We start from the raw sequence: 22,700 nt of genomic DNA on the forward strand, positions 1-22,700 counted from the left end.
TTGGTATTTGATGGGTGGGTCTATATTTGTTACCATACATTTCTTTATTCTGCAGGGATTATTTCACTCCTAATACACAAAATACTACCCAGACTCTGCACATAGAGGTTTTAACAGCACACTGACTTTATGAATGTCAGTTATGTCTACCACTGACATTTACCCCTGTCCCTTGCTGCAACATCCACATAGAAAAAACAAAGGATGTCCTGCTCGTTATTACCATTGAATGATGGGAATACATCAAACCATCCCTTGATGCCACCTGTAACAGGCAGAGGAAGGGAGAGGACATTTTGGAGATGGGCAAACTAACAAACTCCTGGTGTCCCTGCATGGCTGCTCCTCCTGACAAGCTCTGTTGGCATCTTTATGTATGTGTATGTGAAAATGAATGCGTACACAATTACCTCCTATTTTGTACCTCCCCCTATTTTGTCTTGTGCAGAGTAACGGCCCATATGTTTGGTGGTATACTTAATGGGCCTTCCTGTGCAATGCTAAAATCAAGGTGTCTAGAATTGCAGTTGCATAGAGAGTGTTTTATCCTCGGTAGGTTCAAGGTGAAACCGTTATCTAATGCTGGACGGAGTGGATGCTTAGGCTTCAATTCACGTCGCAACACTTTGGCTGCAATTTCCACCACAGGCAAAATATTAATGTCCACATAATGAAAGGTTACAATTCCTCCACTCAGAAGTTGTCCACGAGTTTCTTAATAATCACGAGTCCAGTTAAAGGTCAAATTCCGTTGGAATTTCAACCAGACTGTCGCCGCTTTTGAGACTTGGTTATTGCTTCGCAAAGTCACACATTCAAAAATACCAAGTTTCACTGAAATCCCGTGCAGATGTGAAGCCTTCATACTAATCAGCATCCCTTCATCTTCTGCCAGGTCGTATGCAGGGAGTAGAGCAGGATGCTGAAGCCCACATCTGGCTTCACTGGTCGTCAGATGCCATGAAATTGACTTTGGCCTTTTCTTAAATTATCTCATAACTGTAATCAATTACTTTGCCTTCATTTACTACCAATTTAAGATGAAACATCACTCAAACAATAGCAATCCGGTCTACACTTTCCTGCCTTCTGTGGCTCCTCGAATTCTCCGAGTCTTCACGGAACATCTGTTATTCATCTTGCCATGGGCGGTAGATTTAAATCTAGAGCCCTCACACAGCCTCGAGCTACTTAAGCTTTACTCTCCTGCAAGTCAGGAATGATGCTGAGGTTATGTTCAAGGTTTTATCACGGATCAAACTCACGTGCCACTGGGAAGAGGGTGAAAAGCACGGGATACGGCACGTTGTCAACCTGAGGCCGGGTTTCATGCCTTCAGCATCCCCTAACTGTAATGTAGAAGTGAAACACAGAGCAGATATTTTCTTCTGTGATAAGTAAGACTGAGAGTTTGAGAAGTAATTTTGGAAATTTAATATTCAGGCACAAAATCAAAGAGCAAATCAGAGTTTTGATTCATTTTTAGCATTTCATCTCTTTATGTGTCTATAAGAGACCTGTGAAAACTGCAATGTGCAATCAATTTACAGCTTTTCTACAGAAGCAACTTCAGTTTTAAGTTCAAGAAATTGAACACAAATCGCAGTTTTTTAAATGCTGCCCTCAGTGTATTTTGACAGGAGAGCTGTGTTATTTATTATTTTCTCCTATAAAACATAGATTTTTCGATGATCCAGCAATACTGGAGCCTTATTATTTATTTATCTTCTTCCTTTAATTGGGCCGCACTCTCCCACCAAGAGGCTTACGCACTAGTTTTTTTTTTAAGTGTTATTCTCAGCAGGGGGGTCTAACCTGACTGGTCCTCACCTCCTGCTCACCCCCCCATCCTCATCTCCCTGTCACGTTGCTTGCCCCTCTCCACCCTCCTCCGTCTCTTTTCTTCATCGGTCTCTTTCATTTTCGCCGACGCTCCCTCAAAGCTACATTAAGTCACACCAGTCCCTTGAAGAGCAAATCAAAGTGTTGAGGCCTGTAAAATCGTACAAGCTTCGCCAAATATCATTACATGTTCAGATCTCTCTTTCTCTCTCTATCTCTCTCTCTCTCACACGCACACACTTCCTGAAATGAAGGATTTTAAACATGTGATGATTGCTCTCTGCATTTAAGCCATTTAGATTACGCTCTAACAAATCAAGCCTGTCATGATAGCGTGAACGCCACTGCGGTGTAATCCATTGCAGCTGCACTGTATGACCTCATTGATGCATGAGATTGTTGCATGTTTTACTAACATGTTGTCATATTTGTGCTGATGGAACCATTTGATGTTTGCCCTTCCTGCATCTTCATCTAAAAGTCAAATGCAACCACAACCAAGTTATGGGGTGGCTTGCAGGGTCACTTAGATCCAGTACCTATTTCAGTGAACCTCAAAACCTCCTTTGTCGATATAAAAAAAAACAACCTACAAATGTATGTAATCTAAACAACTTTCCAATGTCAAATCAGTTTAAAACAGCATTGTATCTAAACCTCTACAAAGGCCTTCGTCACTCGATCATTTATAACATGATGACCTCTATCTTATGTGCTTATAAAAGCTGATTAATTATTTGATTATCAAAAGTTTAACTCCTGGATTGTAAAGTGAATTCTAGTAATTATTGACATATCCTGCACACACTCTGCGCCCTGCATAGCACTTTGAGGTTGCCCTTAGCGCTGCATGCAGACGTGTTTTTTAAGCCACTGTGATCATTTCTATCCACTCCAGTAATAGCCTCCATATTTCCAACAGTCTCTATGGAGACCGTCTAATATTCAAACGTCCCTTTTCTGAAAAAGGAAATATTATTCTCACCACATATCTTTAATTGTCCTGTTCATTTTTCAGCCAATTTTGTTAATTAAAAGCTTAGCAACGAAGCGGGTAAATGTCACAGTATGAGACCGTGCAATCAGCTGATTTAGTTCAGTTAGTGCGAGTGCCGTACACAGAATTCTGGATCGCCACCAGAATCTACCTTCCTCTTTCACTCGTACGGTAAACCACAAATACAGAGAAGTTCAGAAACCCTTTTAGTCTGACCTGGCTGTGTTGTTCAATCAATTATTTACACCTTATGTCTTCAGAGGCATCCACAGTGTGCCCAGTGGTGGTGTAAGTATACATCTACAATGAAATATTAATCAGAAACATCGTTTTAAGCAGATCCGCATTGTATATTGTAATAGAACCGAGTGCAGGATATGTGAGAAATGGGTCTGAAACTGGTATCCAGCCACCTAAAGTAACATCAGGTCGATCCAAATGGGCCAAAAATGAAAACAAAACATGCAAGGGAAAAGTATTTGAAGAAATGAGACCGATTTAAATACCTCTAGGACTGGCAGAGCGTGTCATGTTACCATCTGCGGGCAAGCTCCTATTTGCTTTGATCGTTTCAGCTAATTAAAATGAACTTAATTGTATCATCGCGGAGAAATTAGTGCCACGGCTCAAGAATATACCGAAAAGCAGCAAATTGGAGGCAGATCGATGATTCAGACGGGGGTGAGCGGAGCAGACAGCGCTTTAAAATGCTGCTATTTTATAACTGTAAAAGAAACTATAAAATGGGGCTTGAAAAGTTGAGGCAGCCGCTGATGCATTTGAGTAAATATAAGTAGGCCCATGATGTCATCGTTATGTCAGTAAAGGGCATTGGAATTCATGTATTTTTTTGGGGGGGGGGATGCATTTTATAATACTTTTGTCCTGAGGGGTCCATAAAAACTTGTGTGCGTGTGTGTTCAATACACGCCTCTTCCGTGTTAATTAGTTAATTACTCTTAAGTGTGGGTGATTTCATGTGTGGATATCTTTACACGAGCTCAATAAATGATTAATTTCACCTTAGGAAGGCTTTTCCATTCCAATCCACTGAGAAGCTTGAGGGATTTTGCGATTTCAATCCACACTTTTTTAAGGGTCTTTATCTCGTGCTGTATGCATTTCTGTCTCATCACTTTTTCTACGCATCATCTCTTGTACCACTATTTTCCTCATGTATGTATTTCTCTGGCGGCTTTAAATGATTACTGGTTCCTGCATAGATCTATCAGAGCTTGGCCTCTAGAAAACAGAGGCCAACTTTCGATGCTTTGCCATTATTTTTGATACTATTAATTAAAAACTTGCAAAATGTTTGCATTGATTCTATTTTGAAACTTATTGGTAGCTACAGTATGGACTCGTTTAACATCCCCGCAGTAAGTCACTCACATTGCTGTCCCAGTTTACCGACAGGGACTTTTCCTAGCTTGCAGACACCGCCTGATTTGGACCTCTCTCAGTTGTCACCCCCGTGAGAATGGATTGTTCGGCCCAGCACCGACTGACAAACTCAGATTTTCTGCCCACCCAAAGCCTCGGCTGCAGCACATTTGGCGGTACATCCTGTCTAGTACTTGTGTCCTGGGCATCCATACAAACTCATAATGAGTGGCGTCGTACAGCCCCAACCTCCCCACGCCCCACCAGGTGCCACTCCATCCGCATTATTCACACTTCTACCTTTTACACCTAGCAGCTGTTCACTCCCTAATGATGTTGGGCCCAGCCACTGATAGCGCAAGGGAGGCAGAGAGCCATTCACAGCCCATTTCTATGTCTGAGTTTGGATCTGGCTTTTTGTGTAACGTTATGTTTAATCTTATTTTTTCATGGCTTTGTTTTTTTTTTTATTGCTGATGAAGAATTTTCATCTATTCATATTAGCCTTTTTTCCTCTTTCCCTCTGTGTTTATATCCTCTCATAAAGACGTATTTAGCCAACACGGCCTCCCTGCTGTGATCTGACAGCTCACAGCATCAGTATCTTGTACAGGCCAACTACTGTATCTTTAGTGGAGTCAGCGCCCCACATCTACACTTCTGTTAATTTCAATAAGAAGATATGAGAATCACTGAAGCCTTTCATATTGATCGGGTGAGTGGCCTGCAAATTGAATGTCATGTCAAGGTAGTCAAGTGATGAGTACTTTATACAATGGTGCTAAATAATTAATCAGAATCAGAATACTTTAATAATCCCATAGGGAAATTATATTAGGGGGGGGGGGCATTTTGAAGTTGCTGTTTAATGGCTGTTTAATGTCGATGCATTTGTTCCATTCTGTGTTAAAAATCTTTTTGAGGCACTGTAGGCATCAAGCTAAAGTCAATTAGTAGCAACAATAATCAAAGCATTTGAGAAATATTTTTTATTTTGTGAAATATCTAATTAAAACAATAAAAAGGAAACTAATTGAATGAAATAAATGAACTAGCATTCTGGACAAAAGACAAAGATATCCAACAAAGGCTGAATGTGACTTTCGTATTAATTATTATGGTGAATAGTTTAATAGGCCCATCAAATTAGAACAGAATGGTTTTAATTTAATTAATTACACAGTGTGGATGCAGTCTTCTTATAGCTAGAACTGCTTGTCTTCTAATTTAAATTTTAAATCCATCCTGAAAAAGATTAGACATCACCTTAGACTGACCAAGATAGGCACTGTCTCAGTACCTTGAGACAACGAAAAGTACAACTGTGAACTTTCTGCTGGTCTTCAACCAGTAAACCAGGTTACAAGACTGTTGAATAAAGGTTGCAGCAGATACAGCAGCCGAAGTTGCTGTGCTTCACTTCGCTGGCTCTGTGACTGCAGCAAATGTAATATTTAGAGGTCAAACCCTTCCCAGATGATCTCTTCTCCCCTCCCAAAGCATTCATTATTTAATCAGACACGCAAGGTAGCTTCTAAAAGGTCATCTCACCTTGTCTGTTTGGCGTGACCGCTTTTGATTTTCGGGGCAGAAAACAAGTGTCTTTATCTGCATTATTCATTATCCGAGCGAGGACGATTCTCACTAATGTCAAACTTCTTGGTCTATTACCTAAACGAGAACCGTTGAATGGCATCTCTTCTAGCGACGAGCCCACCCCTATGATCTTGCCCAAATGCTGCACCGGGACGATCTCATAGATATATTTGGACGCCTCACAATCAAATCACAGCATTAGCTCTAGTCAATGAGGTTCGACAGGTGGCAGAGAGAGGAGCAGAGGTGGAAGCAAAAAGAGAGCCACAGATGCCGTCTCTGTTTAGATCTTTCGGTGATCGCTTTTCCCAATTACAGGAACGGTAATTTGCCGTAAAAAGGCACTAGACTGCTGGGAAGAGCAGAATGAAACGGCGTAATTGGTGGTAGGGGAACGGTATCGCTTGCAGAGTATTCCATATCTTTCATGGGAGAGGAGTAGCGTTTGTCAAGCAGAGGGATTATGTATTCTTTAGTGGCGTCCCTTCGTGCTTGTCTTGAAGACCGCCTTGTCGCACTGTGTCTTCAGAAAGCTTTCGCATTATCCCAATGTGTGCCACATCTTTGTTAACCAACCACAAAGGGCATGAGACCCTAGACACCTGTGTGCGCTTGTCGCACTCCCAACAGTGCCAGCAGTATTGTTGGGTGTTTCTGCTGTCTTTCATTGCTGCGTTTTTTATCACTTTAGCCTTCCTTGTATCTTTTGAAACAAAGCCATTCTTCCACCTCACAGGACAAAGCTCCGTCTGCACCTCATGCATTATTTAATACTCTGAACTAACAGGTAAACTGTGGCACAAACTCTGATTTCCAAAGAAGTACCTTCCACGTTTCCACACTCTTTTTGCCATATATGGCCAGGTACATGGAAATGAGCATGACACATGTCCGTCTGTTTGTCTGCATGTCGTTATCTAATGCCAACACCCTTTTTCATCTTAAAAATACAATCATTTATTGATAAGTGTTTGTTTCCACATCCCCTCCGGTCACTTGATTCCTCAGCAGAGGGTCCTCTTCATTGATGTACTCCTAATTCCTCCATTCATAGAAGCCAGTAAATTAGAATGCTTTCACAAGCAACCGTCGCTCTCTTGGCCTTTGCCTTTGTCATATTGTGATTATTTACCCTTCTGCGGTTTAATGGCTTCCGTGAACAGCTTAATAGAATTCACTCCAGCCTTGGGATGTGTAGCAAAAGGGCACATGATTCACCGTTTTCATTGTCTTTTTTTGTTCCCCCTTGTCTCTGCTCGCACACTGTGTGAATCTAATCAAATATGATCATAAACAACCTGCAAAACCGTTGTCATTCTTTGTACCCTCTCTCGCTCTGCCTCTCCTTTTTATCTGGGCGTAATCACTCCCTCACTCTGCACTGGGCATTCACAATGTAATTATATATGATTTACAAACAGCTGCAGCCATAATGGTGTACAAACAAATTACAGAACGAGGGAGAGAAACGCGACAGAGGAATATAGAGATGAAGACTGAAATTGGCTAACATCATGCAGAGTCTGTGGCTTGGCTGGTTTTCGGATCATCGCTTTGGCTTTCTGTTCAACACAAAATGAGCACTTACCCTGACGTGGTTTGCACGCAGATATTTAGTTGTCTTTATGCCAGTATTAAATGGGATTCTGCCGCTGTAATGCAAAGTGCCTAAGCTCCACTTCCCTCTTAATGTTCTCATACATTCAGAATTTTACTTGGATGCTGCATTCACAAAAGATTTTGTTCAATTGACCCCAGAGGGCATGGATTTTCTCGCGACTTGCCTGCAGCATATAAAGCTCATTTCATTTTTTCCTTCCAATGCTGATTCAGAGTCGTGTCTTTTGTTATAGCCTTGTGTGTGAATTCACGTGACGGCTTTTTGTGCGTTTTCATGAATATTGTGATGTGCATATTTCCGCAAGTATTTTTTTTCGGTGGATAACTCTGCCGAAAAGCACCCACCCGGACTTGCATGATGTCAGGCTATAGCTTACAGCATGTAACAAGAAAAAACATGTTACGTTACATATCTTCATTTTAGTTTGATTTGTTTTAAGCATGAGCTAAGTTCTAAAAGGCATCAGTAGGACCGATCAATGAAGAAGAAGAAAGATGAAACAGGCCAGGAGTCACGGTAGCTACTGGGCGGACATGGATTCATTGTTGAAGTGTGGGCTGGACTTGACCTGGAAGTAATTGGAGGGAATCCATGGGTCACAGCAGACCATAAATCTTCTCGTTAAAATTTCTGATCCGTGACACTGCACTGTCGGTGACCTTTGACTCCATAACCCTAACACAGCCCCGTGTGTGGGGGTTTAGAGTGTATTTCCTGACAGCAAATTAGCCCCGTAGAGCTAAAGTTAGAGATTTAGAGAGTTAATCAGAGCAAAGAAACTCTCTGCCCCTCTAACACATTCTGCAGCAAGTGTTATCGATGATGAAGTTACACAGAATATATGGGCTTCGCGTGTTTGTGTTAGTCAACCGCATAGTATCAGTGTGAAGGTGAGTCTGTGCCATATGTCATTACAAAGCTGTTCAAATCAATAAGCCTTATTCATATGCTAGAAATGGAATTGTACCTCCGGTTAATGTGCTAATCCTCAGTTTATAACTATTCGAGTAATCCTGCTGACAAACAAACCAAACCCAAAATATCTATCAGCCCCCCACCAATGGAGAGGGTGAACCTTTCTTTGGTCGGCAGTAATCTTAACAGCAGCTGACTGTAATGTCTGTACCCCACGAGGTCTGCATCAAGCAGCAGTGGCAAAGCTGCAAGATCATCACCCCTGAGGATGAATGACGATGAGCAAAGGGATTCAGGAAGCAATTCGCCTGTAAACCCCTGAGGATGAATCCGTTTTGGTATTTATGTGTGTGTGTGTGTGTTTGTGTTTTCATTCCCATTTCCCCCTCACTGTATTCATCAGCATTTGGTGTAGCAGTGGGTGGCCAATGAGGTGTTTAGGGACACCCTTCCACCGGCTGCCCTGACCCCCCCTTCTACAACCCAACCATAATTTCCTTCACGCTTTAAATTCCTTCTCTGGTGTTTTTCTTCAGGTTTAACATCATGCTAATGAGGGTCTAATGTCGGCTGTTGGTTGGCAGCTGCTTGGCTGTCTCGGCACAGATAACCCCTGGAAAACATCGTTATTTATATTTTGTTGGTCTAGCATGAATAATAGTCAGCTTGACGGCACGACACAGCAGTAAAGGAGCAGAGAAAGGCATGGCAGTAATACTGTTCTGCGTTCCTATAAATGGTTTAATATTTATGTCAGCATTCACAGCAAACCTACCTTAAATGATTAATAGATGCAGACGCGTACATAATGACTGAATTCATGTCTCATTTTACATCCATTGGAAGAAGCCCCAACTTCCTTCTCTGCAAGTCTTAGTCTCTTAGACTAAGTCAACTACCATATTTGACAACCATATTCTGCTTTGAATTCTCTCTCACGTGGTTTGAGTCACGGAAAGATTTGCATTGGCTTTTTCTCGGCTGTATTTTCTCTACATAGTGAACAGAGCATTAGTAAAAAGGTGCTCATGGGTCAACGGTAATAAATACTGCACGTTAATCTGATTATTTCTCTAAAGGGAGATTGTATCATAACCGTTAGTGCTGAAATATTTAATAGAATAATCTCTAAATAAATTTGAGTCATCCTTTTCCTTATGCAAAGTTATTCCGTGTCGCTTTCGAGTTTGTCTGAGCAGCTCTGCGCTTTTTAACAGATTTGTATTTTTTTTGGTTCAGTTAAACTTTGTAATGCTTCATCTTTGGTCAATGCAATTTACCGGAAAATCTTTTTTTTTGTGACTGACTACCCCGCGGCCATTTCTTAACAAAAAAAAAGCAGCATACATACAAAAAGCCTAACTTTCAAATTCCTTAAAGCACATCATCGTACTTGGTAAAGTTGCTTCAGATGGAAGTTCTTTCAGACCGATGCATGCATTTACTTTTTAGGGGTAATGGGGCAGATGCAACAGATCGGTTGATGAACATCGAGATGACAGATCTGATTAATTTTCAAAGAAGAGTGAGAGATCGGGTCACGCTATGTCTGATGGGTACGGCACAGTGATTTTACAGGCCCGGTTGCTGTATCTTTATTTTAATAATCATGACTTCTACTTTATGTAAATGAGTCCGTGACCCGTGAGGCACCAGACTCCCGGAAATTAGATCAAATTGTCTAACTAGGCAGTGCTGATGAAATATGAATCAAATCATTGCCATGCTTTTTTCCTAACTCCACCTACTCAGTTACCACCAATTGGATCTCTTAGTGGATGCGGGAACAACATAATAGTCTAGGTTAAACGGCAGACAACCCAATGTAACATTAGAAGAAAGGAGGACAAAGTGATGTAATGAACTAGTAAAGTGCTCTTCTCCTCCGTCTCACTCATTCGTGTCTGTGTTTTTTTGTCAGGAGGCCAGTTGGAGAGTCTGATGGAAACCATGAGAGCAGAGATCGCTGCCCAGCCGCCAGTAGAAGGATCCCACTCGCCACGCAGAGGGGAATACTGTATAGCCAAATTTGCCGATGGAGAATGGTAAACATGGTTTTGATATTTAACATCCCATTTGACCTATTTGCAAGGCTTTGAACTTGACCCTTAACCTTGGCAAATTTGATAAAGTTTCCGTTTCAGAGACGGAGACATCCATGTTTGCACGTTTTGCTCCCTACTGGGAAAACCTGACGTTTAATTTTGCCTTGTCTCTATTTAAGCCTGTGATGCATTAACTGCAGACACCCACGGGGCGTAATTAGCTCACTGCCACTGCTATGGCCCCTTTTAGAATCGGTGTCGCTTGACAGTAGCACAACACACACACACACACACACACACACACAACTCTTTCCTTCCAGTCTCCTCACCCAAAGTTCACAGATGGTCATGGGGACAGATCCGTCTCGGTAATCGAGGGAGGGAGGTTCTAAACGGCAAGAATATGATGTTAGGAAACTGAATAAAAAACGAAACGTTCAAAGACACAGGTACAAATCCATCCTGTTCAGGTTTTTAAGGGTAACGCTAAGATGATATTCAGGTCAACGGCATTTTAAACAGACAACATTGACTTTCTGTTTTCCCGTTACTTTACCGTAATCCTGCTTGAAGATTGATATTCTTGCCCAGTTGCCCCCCCCCCCCTTTTTTTTTTATTGTTCATATATTATTCAGGGAGGCAATTATGTTCATGTTGACATTGTTCTTTGTATTCTGTGATATGGAGTGTGGAATGTGTCCTTGTTTCATTAGTGGGCTAATTAGAACTCTGTGGCTTTAGACCACAAAATGAGAGAAAATAGAGAAGAAAAGTCTCTGTTCTTCACTTAGACTTTCTATCTCTTTCTATTATCCACTTATTTAGTTTCAACATCGTTCTCTCTTTTTTCCTCTCTGTGCGTGCGTCTAATCATTTAGCTTTCTCCGGCTGTCCTCGGTTCTCGGCTAATTTGCCCTCCGCGCTCCTGTTTGTTTGCGAGTCAGTCGAGTGGCGCTCAGATGATTAGACACTCCTCCAATTGAGTCTGATGAGAAACGTGCTTTCTGTAGCTTCAGTGTGAATTCATGAGAAGGACCTACTATTGTGTTTTCCCTTCATTTCCCACCAATCTGTGTCCTTGTGTTTAATTTTGCTCAACTTTACCCTGACCCGAAGCTGGAAAATTAAAACCTTTCAAATGCCAATTGATTACAGGTAACGCACAAATAGTTGTCAAAGAAAAAAAAAAAAGGTAAAAATTTCCATCCTTTATTGCAAAGAGGGTCTCTCTGAAATTTCCGTAGTCCTGCTCTGTCCTGATGGCTCCACTTTGTCCTCCCTCAGTCCCTTGGTCTCCTTCATCTTCTCCCAATCCTGTCCCCACAATCACAACAGACAAATCCTCCAACACCTTCTCCCAAGGGAAATAAGTCTGCAATCATTTACTCATCGTTTTCTTCTCTTTCCCCCCTTATCTTGATCTGTTTCCCTCTGCACTACTCACCCTTTGTCTCTCCCTCTCCCTCTCAATTATTTCTCTCCTTTCCCAGGTACAGAGCCAGAGTGGAGAAAGTTGAGTCACCAGTTAGAGTCCATGTCTTCTACATTGACTACGGCAACGTGAGTAAACTTGAATTTGATTTTTCCGATGCAGAATACTGCACAATTATCATCAATACCATTGTTACGGGCTCAAAAATACACACTGGCACAGACGTTTTCTGCCCAAACCCACAGCCGGAGGGAGTCTGGTGTCTGAGGAGGGATTTCTTTCACCGATTCAGACACCAGTTGTTTGCACATTTCCATATTCAAAGGCAGCGAAGCAGCTTTTATTTATCCTTTCAGGAGTTTTGAGGACAAATGCGATCCAGGCTTGTTTGTTTCTCTGTAATGTTTACCACAGAAGCAAAGAGTGGAACTGAGAATGTCATTTTATTCCTTTTTTATAAAAATGACAAAAGCAGTAACTCCCCCTCTGTGCAAGTCACTTTATTCCGCGATGACAAAAGTCCTGCCTACTTGCGAGTGGAGTTGTTATGTTTGTTTCTACATATGTGCATTCTCACATCACCAAGTGGGTCATGCAGCCAAACCCCAGCCGGCAGGATATTTCCCATGATGCAGTGGAGCAGCACGGCGTGCGACTGACCTCAGAGCGGTGGGGACCGCTCGAGGTTTGGCTGGCAGACGCGATGCGTCCTGGCATGTCGCCGAAAGTGTGATTCTCCGAGGCCAGCCTGACGCTGACAGAAAAAAACCAAACGTTTGAGCTGATATCCACCTCAGCCTTTGTAGTTCTGGTGTCATTTCAGGTTCAATCCATGCTTCTGTCGCATGAGCTATTAGCTGCTAATGTTGGCGTTTGGCCAGCACACGTAGCTGAAAGTATTACACGGCCATTGGAAAACACAGCAGAGGACTTTTTTCTTTCCGTTTTTAAAGCTCACGTTTGCAGTGCTCTCAAATTCCAATATGGCAATGATGAATTATAACGTTCTACATGGTCTCTGTCTAGACTGTGCAGTTCATTGAACATATTAACCTAAGGTACAGCTGTCATTAACGAGAGTCCCCACGGTTATCAATGTAAAACGACTCTCTCCGTTCAGTCGACCTGCTGGGCGGCGGCGCTCACAGCCACTTTATGCATGTCGATCCATCAACTCGATCGCTCCATTCCTTCATGTCAGCGGAATTTCATACATCTATTTTATATTTGAGAGTTGTGCATTTCATGCACCAAGCAAATTGTGGAGAGATGGCAACACCTGCACTAGATAGAAAAAACTTACATTGCAAAAATGCCGGTGAATACAAATGAACCCGTGCAAATATCACGAATTCAAGAAATCTGCTCTGCTTGCTAATCTGTTAAGAGTTTAGTGACTATCAATCGACGTCTGTCATCTCCGTTTGTAACTGAGCTGAAGAGCAGATGGAGCTTAGTGAAAGGAGCCTTGGTACCACTTTAAAAACAGCTGGGAGATGATCGGTAAGGTGACATATACATGCCGGCAGCTACAAAATAGCATCTGTGCTTCTTCCTGAGTCGTAAACTATCATCATTAAAGTGACGTACATCTACGTTATAGAAATCAAGGCATCGATGGATTTGCAGCCTGTTTGGTCTAAGGATGTCCTTCACTTAAGATCTGACTTGTGACGTTGAGGATGCCTTGCAGTGACCTTGTTGCGTGCGTCTCGCCAGCGAAGCAGCCAGACCCCCCCCTCGCTTTAAGTGAATGTGAATGGACCGATCACATTTCGCATGATAATCACAAAAGCAGTTTGACTTATTGTCTCTGTTCGGTCGCACAGATCGACCCAAGAACAAGTACTGTGTTTTCTCTTACGTCCGGTTCCTCCTCCCTCAGAGAGAAGTCGTGTCATCCACTCGTCTGGCCGCCATCCCCCCGGCCTTCAGCACCAGGACCCTGCCGCCACAGGCCACAGAGTACGCCTTCGCCTTCATCCAGATCCCACAGGACGTAAGTGCAGGGAGCTAGCGCGAACACCGTGATAGAAATATATGAATGAAGTTCTGAGATATGTACCGACGACCACCGTCTCATTCTCTGAAGACATGAAACATGCCGAGTCTCACTTGTCACGCAACATTACAAGTCTGCCACCGACTGGCACGATCAAGTTTTTATTCCAAGCCAAAGTCTCAATGAATATTACGCTCATAAATAAACACACGCAGCACCAAGCAGGCAAGAGCCATGAGAAATATTTAGAAACCTGTTTACCTGCTTGCAAAACATTTGGCGATAATTGAATGGACGTGTTTTCGGGCTTTGGTGCAGACACATAGCGAACGTCTATCGGTGATGGCGGTCGTGCTCACACGCATGCTGACACCTGTGTCGTGACTCCGTGTCTCCTGAAGGATGAAGTGGCCCATCTGTTTGTCCAGCCCGGGGTGCAAAGGCATCGCCTCCACTTTACAGCCCCCCCAAACACACTCGCAATGCTTTACCAAATGTTGCGAGCTGACACACACCTTCCACGTCTCCCTCTCTCGCTGTCACTCCGGATCTTCCTAACCCCTTCCCTGTTTTTTTTTTCTCCCCACCGGTTTACCCTTCATGTGTTTTCCGTCTGCTTTATCTTAAGCCTTTTACCGTGTCACTCAGCCTGACAGCACCGTGCCCCAGTTCTACTCCACCTTTGCTGCCGCACATAGTAAAGGTTGATGTCTCCGTCTGGTGAACCCGCCACCTGGCGCCCCGAACAAAATATCTGTGTGGGGGGGGGCTGCAGAGTACACCAAAATCTTGCCGTTGGGATGGGATCATTCATGTAGTTACTTCAATGATCAGAAAAAGAAAAGAGGGATGCTGGAAAACATTCTCTGACTTAGACAAAGCAGGAGAAGCACGCCGTCCCCAGCCCGTCTGCATCAGCTGCCTCTGCCCACTGTTTTGTCCACAACGGAGTGGAAAAGGTTGCAATAATGGTTTCTGTGTCATATATTGATCTACAGACATAAAATGCAAACATGTATGTCCCTGGAACTCCTAATTCATTTGATATTGCCCACCCTGGAGTTTCAAAGCATTCTTGTTCTATAATACTCTCTTCTGTCTCATCGCACCTCCTTTGTCGGCTGTCCCTTCCGTTCATTCCCCCTTCCATGTCTGTCTCATCGCACATTAAGTACCTCTCCGTCTTTGTCCCCGCCTTTCCGCTGTTTTGCCCTGAGCTCCCCTGTAGCGCCTTGACAGGTTGATCAGGGGGAGAGCGGGGACAAAAAAAAAGGCCCTTAGTTTTGTGCCTGCAACAATCTTCCCTGCTCGCTCACGCCAGACACGCACGCACGTACCCAAGGGCGACCAGCTCGAAGGGGGTTGCCATAGAGACAAGACCAGAGTGAGAAAGAAGGGACGCAGAGAGATGGATGATGGCCAGAGACTGATATTTTTTAATTTGTATTTAAGTGTCTTCCCCTCTTTGAACACGCAACATCCCTTATTTTTCTCCTCCTTACTGTTTTTTATTTCTTTATTTTGCTGGAGGACGCCGGGCCAGTCTTGCTTCGAAAGCTGTTCCACCTCATTGTCCACCGTGCGTTCAATAAAGTTAGGAAGGAGAGAGAGAAGTAACTAAGTGAAGAGTGGAGGGGAGAGGATAGGAGAGAGAAGCGTTGCTCGTTTGTTCAGGCTAAAAATGGAATCTCTTGAACTGGTTTGAGCGGGTAATTGCTGCACTATCGATCGTCTGACTAATCAATTGGTGACTGATGTGATGAGTTCATCTCCCAAACAGAAATGCATATGTACATTTTTGTCCATGGCATGTTTTCATCTTTATTTGTAAGAGCCATCAGGGTCCCTTTCCCATCCCCCCCCCCTCCATTTCCTCGCTTTTCCCCTCTCCATTCCCGACATCCTTGACATCCTCCTCCGTCCTCCTCCAGGAGGACGCCCGTGCTGATGTGGTGGACTGCATCGTGAGGGACATCCAGAACAGCCAGTGCCTGTTGAACGTGGAGTACGCCGGTGCCAACTGCCCACACATCACAATACAGTTCGGCGACACCAAGGACGACGTGGGCCTCGGCCTGGTCAAGGAGGGCTTGGTGATGGTGGACGTCCGCAAGGAGAAGCACCTCCAGAAGATCGTGAGTGAATCACCCGGAGAACTTGCCATTGTTTTATTTGTTAGGGTGCCAGGCGGTTTCTATACTAGCGAGTGCACCCACCCACCCACTTGTTACTTCTGCATAGATTCTTGTTGATGAATTAATAGCACCTAACGCCCGTAGCTTTTCTAATCTGAACACTCCTCATTCGTCAGTCCACTCACACCCCTCCACAATTAGTCTGAGAGGGCGGCCATTTTGTCAAACCATGACGCGTCGTTCATTTACGTCTCCTCTCATTATGCTAATTTTCCCGGAAAAAGCCACTCTGCACATGAAAGATAAAGAAAAATAGGGGGCTATTTATTCCTGCTTCAATTACTGCTTAAACTCAGCCCCAATATTATTCACTCCACTGTAAAAAAAAAAAAATAGAAATGCTCAAAGGAATGGAGAAATACAGCATGTCCACAAATGTTGATTTCATTAACATAATCAAAATGCATAGAGGAAAGAGGGAGAAAGCGATGGTCAGCTCACACCTTTACGCTGTATACTCACTTGTACATAGATTAATTTCTTTACACACTAAACCATGACAATAAAAGCACAGAGACCCCTAGTGCAGTCTCCAGCTAATGGTCCCGGTAGACTAGATCTAGCTCTTGTCTTGATAGGCTTGGAGACGAGTTTTAGTTTTAGATTCCGTGGTTTCGAATGCTTTCAGTATTCCACAGCTGTGTTTCGCCGTTTGCTTCTTCCTCACTGCCTACAAACATTTTGATCTGAGTGAGCTTTAACCATCAGTAGCACTGCCAAAACGCTCACAAGTGAGTGTTAAAGTAAGCTGTACAACATTCCTTGTTGATGTTTCCACCCATCAGATTTGCCGAGGAAGCTTAAGTGTGATCAGTCCATTTAAAAAAAAAAAAGAAAACACTTTCGGAGCAAGCAAATGTTCCTCAGATTCGTAGAATGTGTGGCTTTTCACAGTTCTGTTGGGTACTTCAGTTAATTGCGCCGCTTGCTCCATCTGAGGAACGTGAGTGTCTGACAGTCATACCAGGCTCAATATCAGTGATGTTGCTTCGATTCTTTTCCAGGCTAAAATAAGAGGTACATCTTTTGAAATGTGAGGATTTAACCGTTACTTGGAAATTTAAAGTCTTCCGCGTTTTTTAGGACCAGACCAAAAAAAGCATTTAATAATGCCATGTTGGATTCTCAGAAATGTCAAATGCGTAAGATTAAAATATTAAATTGTCTCGGAGAATAATTGGAAGAAAAACAGATCTCTACATGGTTCACTCATCTCTGTTGAAGCCCTGTGGAGTTATCTGATAAGGCTGCATGCTATACTCTTATAATCTACCAGCGTTGAATAAGAGTCATTTGTTTTCCCGGCACATTTCTGGCTCAAAGATCACGAGCAGCGCTGCAGCTGCTGCTGGCGTGACAGCAGAGAACATTATCTTGTAGGGAAAGACAACGTTTTGTTGACCTCTGGATCCGAGACTCTATTGTTTTTCCAATCTTTTAGAGAAAGTTCCCCTCAAAGTTTTGATAGTGTGGTACCCAAACCCGACTCGCCCCGAGCTCTTTGTCTCCTCCTTTCTCTCGTCTGACTCATCCGGGACTATCAGCCTAGTTGGGAACGTGACTTTTGTCCTTCCTATCTGCTCCATTTTAGATTCATTCTTAATTCATGATCCATTCCGGGGATTGAAACATGGGTATTATAATCTGTACTCGAGTGTTACACATTGTATAACAGATGGGCTGTAATATTCACTGGCACTCCACTATCAATAGCCAGTCATAAGTGCACTGAAGGTTAACACCAGTCTTTGAGGACGGTTTTGTCCCGAGAGAGAGAGAGCCGAGAGGGATATTTAGCCATTTGGTGCACATTTGCTTTAAGCCCCACGTTCACCGATGCCCACTCTACACGCCATATGGATGGTAATTGCTGCGGATATACAACAGTGTCATTGTGGAAAGTGTCTGCAAAAGGATGATGCTATTCCTGCCAGCTGCACATCCCACTGGTTGGAAGTGATCTAGGCCTGAGGAAGTAGGAGCATAAAACCGTAAGATTGACACAATCTGGAAGGGGAAACTGAACCGATGACCCAGACGCGTGGCAAATGACAAAGTGCACGTGCGATGACAAGCTTCCAGATTGAATGTGTAGATAATCATCAGAGATATCATTGATCCAGCAACAGAGATTATGTAGCGACAACATATCAGCCATCATGAACTTTGTCTTGCTGTTCACACATTTAAATATCATCTCCCCCCCCCCCCCATCGATGTCTGCGTTGCTCAAGATGGGAAAGTCAATTATGTTTTTCTTCCTTTCAGTGTGAAATCTAGTAAATTGTCGAACAAGTGTGCGTTGATTTTACTCCATCAAAAAAAATCGTGGGGCTGAAAAGTAAGCGTGAATTTTGTCCAATCAGGCGTCATCAAGCGCAGAAAAGTGCTGATGTAAATTCGCCCAATCAGAGGAGATGAAGAGACTCCATGAAAATCTGAAGTATAATTTTAACCGTACATGTGTTAAGTATTAACTCCAGTTTACATGCGGCAATTCTTTCAACTTTTGCAGCCCAAAAAAGGATGGATTTCAGTTCAGTCGTTTGTGTCCAAAATAAAAGTTTTTTCCGTCACATTCAGACTTCTTCTCTGACCTTTCAGAATCACTGACTTCCTGCCACCTCCGGGCGCTGTAGATAAACTAAGCCATCCTTAAATTGGTCTGGCACCATCAACACCACCACACATCCTCTGCTAGAGTGGGAAGTTCCCACACTGCTACTCACTTTTTAATCACTTTCCTGTCCTTCCTGTGGTTTCTGATCTTTTCAGGACTCTCCCCTTCATCACGTAACTGCTTTGTTTTCTCAGCCCAGTACTTTCCTTCTTTCTTGCCAGATAGTTTCTCCACCTTCTGTGCATCACCCCCCTTTCCTCTGTACTTGTCGTCATTATTTACTGGTCCACTCATACGCCCGTGCTCTTCTCGCTGCCCCGGGTTCTTTATTTTAACCTTTGCTGAGCATGTTATCCGGACTGAGGATGAACACTCCATTTGGACAATCTGCATTTACTTGAATTGCATTTTGTCTTTCAGTGTTCTACCATAATAGGCAGCGCCTTGACGCCTTGTTAATACAATGCTATTTAAAATCAGTTCTGCCCTCTGAAGCCACATTGCTTTGATTGTGGTGCCATTTCTTTTGGCAGAAAGAGAACAAGGTTGATAACGACAACAGAGAGGCATTTTTTTCTTTCTACCTGAGCGAGTACCTGAAGTAACAAGTACCTGCAGGAGCTCTCTTTGTCCATCATGTGGAAACTCACACCCAGATGTGTGTGTTTTCTTGCTGCAGATGTCATGACAGCTCAATTGGAAGATGGCTATGTGGTTAGAAGCGCTATCTTCTGTGCTCTGCTGCTTCTTGCTACTGTTCTGTCAGCAGCTACCAAACGACGTGACTGATTTCAACTCTGTGAGGCCACCGGGCACAAAGAAGTCTCGCCCAGGCAACCTCGACCAATCAACATCTGCACTAGCCTCCAAAGGGAATTAGTGTTACCAGCTAATGATCTCATGCTTGCTAATTACAAGTCGGTTACAAACAGGGCCATGTCTGACACTCCATCGCCAGTGTCATTATTATCAGTCACCAACAGCGACGTCTTCCTGTGGAGACGAGGATGCTGTAGTGTCCCTCGCACCAGCCTCACATTGAGATGCTCTGAAGCTCTATTAAAATGTTAGCGCCGTGTTTGCATCAGCAGAAAGCTACGGGGAAAACATCTGCAAGAGTCCACTGCAGATGAGTCCTGGAATCTTTAATTACCCGATGGCCCTCTGGGAAATGTAGTTTGATATCCTTTTATCTCCTTTGCCTGTATTGTTCCCTCATCTGCACTGAGGCCTCGCTCTTCATGTGTGGAGATATTACTTTTAAGTGGCTTCAAAAGGCCCACGAGGACAGGTCTGTAAATGACGGGGCTTACATGAAATGCGGGTGGTGGGGGTTCCTCTTTATATGAGTTGCCTCATGGGTGGCGTAGTTTTCTTACAGTTAGCAGCAATGGCTGCATTGCAGAGTAATTGTGCTAATGAGGGCTGAAGGTGTAGATGGAGATGAAATGGCGTGCTTCGAAGTGTAGTCACACCTCCAGATGCATGTGGGCAGGCCATGCAGGAACACAGGAAGGATCCTCACACGTACTGGGGATGCCTCCGGGAATGGGTTGTCCCATTTATCAACGTGCAATTGTGCCGTTTGGTACACATAGTCGACTGTTGGGCGGCTGATGTGATGCCGTCTGCTGCTGTCACACTGGTGAGGTCCGGCTTCAGCCTCTAATGATAAGCCTCACAGGAAAGTTGGGATTTCTAACCGTTAACTGCGACAAAATGAGGTCTTGTGGGGCAAACCTATTCCATTGTAGCACTGCTGTGGTTGCTGAGGAGCAGAGAGGACAACCACACTACATGTTTTACTAGACACTCATTTTGAGCTACGTATTTGGCATGCAGGGGGGACACATCTGAGAAGACAAATTAGAGTAATGAGTAGGAAATGCAACAGGTCCCCTGCTGGAGGTGTAATTCGTGGGAGAAAGCCGGTTCCTGAATAAATAATTAGTGATGGATACACGCTGTGATCACATGATCCCCCCCCTTTGTCAGTGTGACCTCTTCCCATCATTGGTTCAATACCTAATTTACAAGCAGCGTTAGAGGCGGGTCTTTTCATTGGGCATTTTCTACTGCCCAGTTATTGACAGCACACACACCCTCTTAGACACGCTCGCTTGCACATAGTTGCGTACCGCGCATGCCCCTTTGGCATGTCCTGGGTGTCACACACCGTTTCTAAAATGCCATCCCATCTTCTGCAGTTGCTCACGCACACACATGGAGAGTACCACATTGTTCAAACTTAGTTGTTTGACCTTGCAGTAAAAGATAAAATACATAACTGAACAAAAGAATAGCAAACTCACACAGCATGCAGTAAAGCGTGTCTTTGTGTGTGCACAGATGTTTGTGCCGTTTTGCAGTGAGACTTGTTTTCAGTGATATCTGTCCTTGCATTTGCGTGTGTGTGTGTGTGTGTGTGTGTGTGTGTGTGCACATGTGTGCAGTCTCCTTAACTCTGTGAACCCACGCTGGTGGGCTTGTCACGCTCTGTTCCTGCCAGAGCGCTTGATCTCCTCCGACAGCCACGCTGGGGGGGGTTTACCTCAAATGGGGCCAGTGACAGTCACACACAGGACTTCGACTTATTAGTTCCTATCAGAAAAGCTCTATTAACTTGAACGGATGTCCACAAAAAAAGATGTTTCGCCGCACTTCACATAAATCTTGTTTTTCTTGCATCTTAATTAAAAAAAAATACGAAATGAAGCTTTACCGTGAAAATATATGGATCATCTTTATTTATACATCTGTTTTGTTGACTTGTCTCGCGCTGACGGCTTTCCTTTGGTTAGCAAAGGCATCTACATGACAAGAGTTGAATCATTTCCAGGGTAAAGACTCTGAAGAGACGTTCCCCAAACTCTGGCCTCCTCGCCTACTTCCGTGCACTATTCATGCTCCGACATGTTGAATGAGAAGCCTCTTAGGACTACCGTCCGCCGCTCACCCAAGTACACTTGACTTGAAGCGGTTCTGCGCCGCAGACATGAAAGCCATTATGTTCCGGCAGACGCTTCCGACGACGGACCTGTCTTCGTGGAGTTCTTTGCTTTCAGGGGAGTTGACAGCCGTACAAGCACGCGAGAGCAACGCACGAATAAAATAAAAACAAAGCCTGGAGTTGCTCCTATCTGGAATGCTGTGATTGCCATTGCTGTTAATGAGGATAAACTCAACATGCAAGGAGAAGTCTCATTGTTCCGCTTCCACTCGAGTGGCGTTTACGTCTCCTGACAGCCCATCTCGCTACAGAAGGACAAAACAAGCAAGCCTGATGCCGAAGCTTTGATTATCGGCCCCCTTTTTTGTTGGGACCCAAAACTGTTTTAAGTTGGATTTTTTTTTTTTTTGGTCCACATGCTGTGAAATGTAGAAAAATAAAAGATGCAGCTCACCTACGCACCAGACGCACACGACGTGTCAGGCGGCTGCCATGTTAGCGATCGCTCGTCTCCGTCACTTTCACACCACGCTTTACCAGAACGCCACCTGGGCACCACCAGCGCAGGGAAATACAGACTCTCCCTCTCTTACTGTCGCTCTCAGGCAGACAGATTCACAGTCGGCCTGACGCACTGACTGGTGCCAAAACACCAGACCCGCCGCCACCTGTCACGGACGGACTCAGACAGTAGTTATGAATCTGTTTTTGAGGGCTGTTTTCTCAGAGAAATTCGCCGAACTGACTTCTTAGTGTTTTGTTGCATTTTGCAGAGTTTAAAATTATGTTAATATTCAATTACATTGTTCGACGACAGTCACACATGCAACGTCCTTCGTAGCCAAGCAACTTCTGCCAGTGTCCACAGCCATTGTTCACCAAACATGGCATCTGTCTGGCATATGGGAGCTCTGTAGGGCCGTCCAGGCAAGCGTGCCGTCATCTGCTGCCGACTCCCGAACTCCATGCAGACAATTTTCATCCTTGTTCCCTCATTCATCATCCTCCCCTCGTGTTCTTCTCCTCTGCAGAACTTTGAGCATTTTCCCCTGTTAAACTTTTACTTTGCCGGAACATAATTTCTCTTTTCTGGCAGCGGCG

General features: G+C 43.9%; 1 protein-coding gene across 1 annotated transcript in view; it reads left to right on the top strand.

The window, feature by feature from the left end:
- snd1 (staphylococcal nuclease and tudor domain containing 1) overlaps nucleotides 1–22,700 on the top strand; it is a 104,278-nt gene that overhangs the window by 77,769 nt on the left and 3,809 nt on the right. Inside the window, exons 19-22 of the mRNA XM_068755010.1 lie at nucleotides 10,276–10,399; nucleotides 11,891–11,960; nucleotides 13,718–13,831; nucleotides 15,766–15,969. Coding sequence (XP_068611111.1) covers nucleotides 10,276–10,399; nucleotides 11,891–11,960; nucleotides 13,718–13,831; nucleotides 15,766–15,969 — 512 coding nt within the window. The remainder of the gene's footprint in view (nucleotides 1–10,275; nucleotides 10,400–11,890; nucleotides 11,961–13,717; nucleotides 13,832–15,765; nucleotides 15,970–22,700) is intronic.

Source organism: Brachionichthys hirsutus, chromosome 22, assembly GCF_040956055.1.
Source record: "Brachionichthys hirsutus isolate HB-005 chromosome 22, CSIRO-AGI_Bhir_v1, whole genome shotgun sequence".
NCBI lineage: Eukaryota > Metazoa > Chordata > Actinopteri > Lophiiformes > Brachionichthyidae > Brachionichthys > Brachionichthys hirsutus.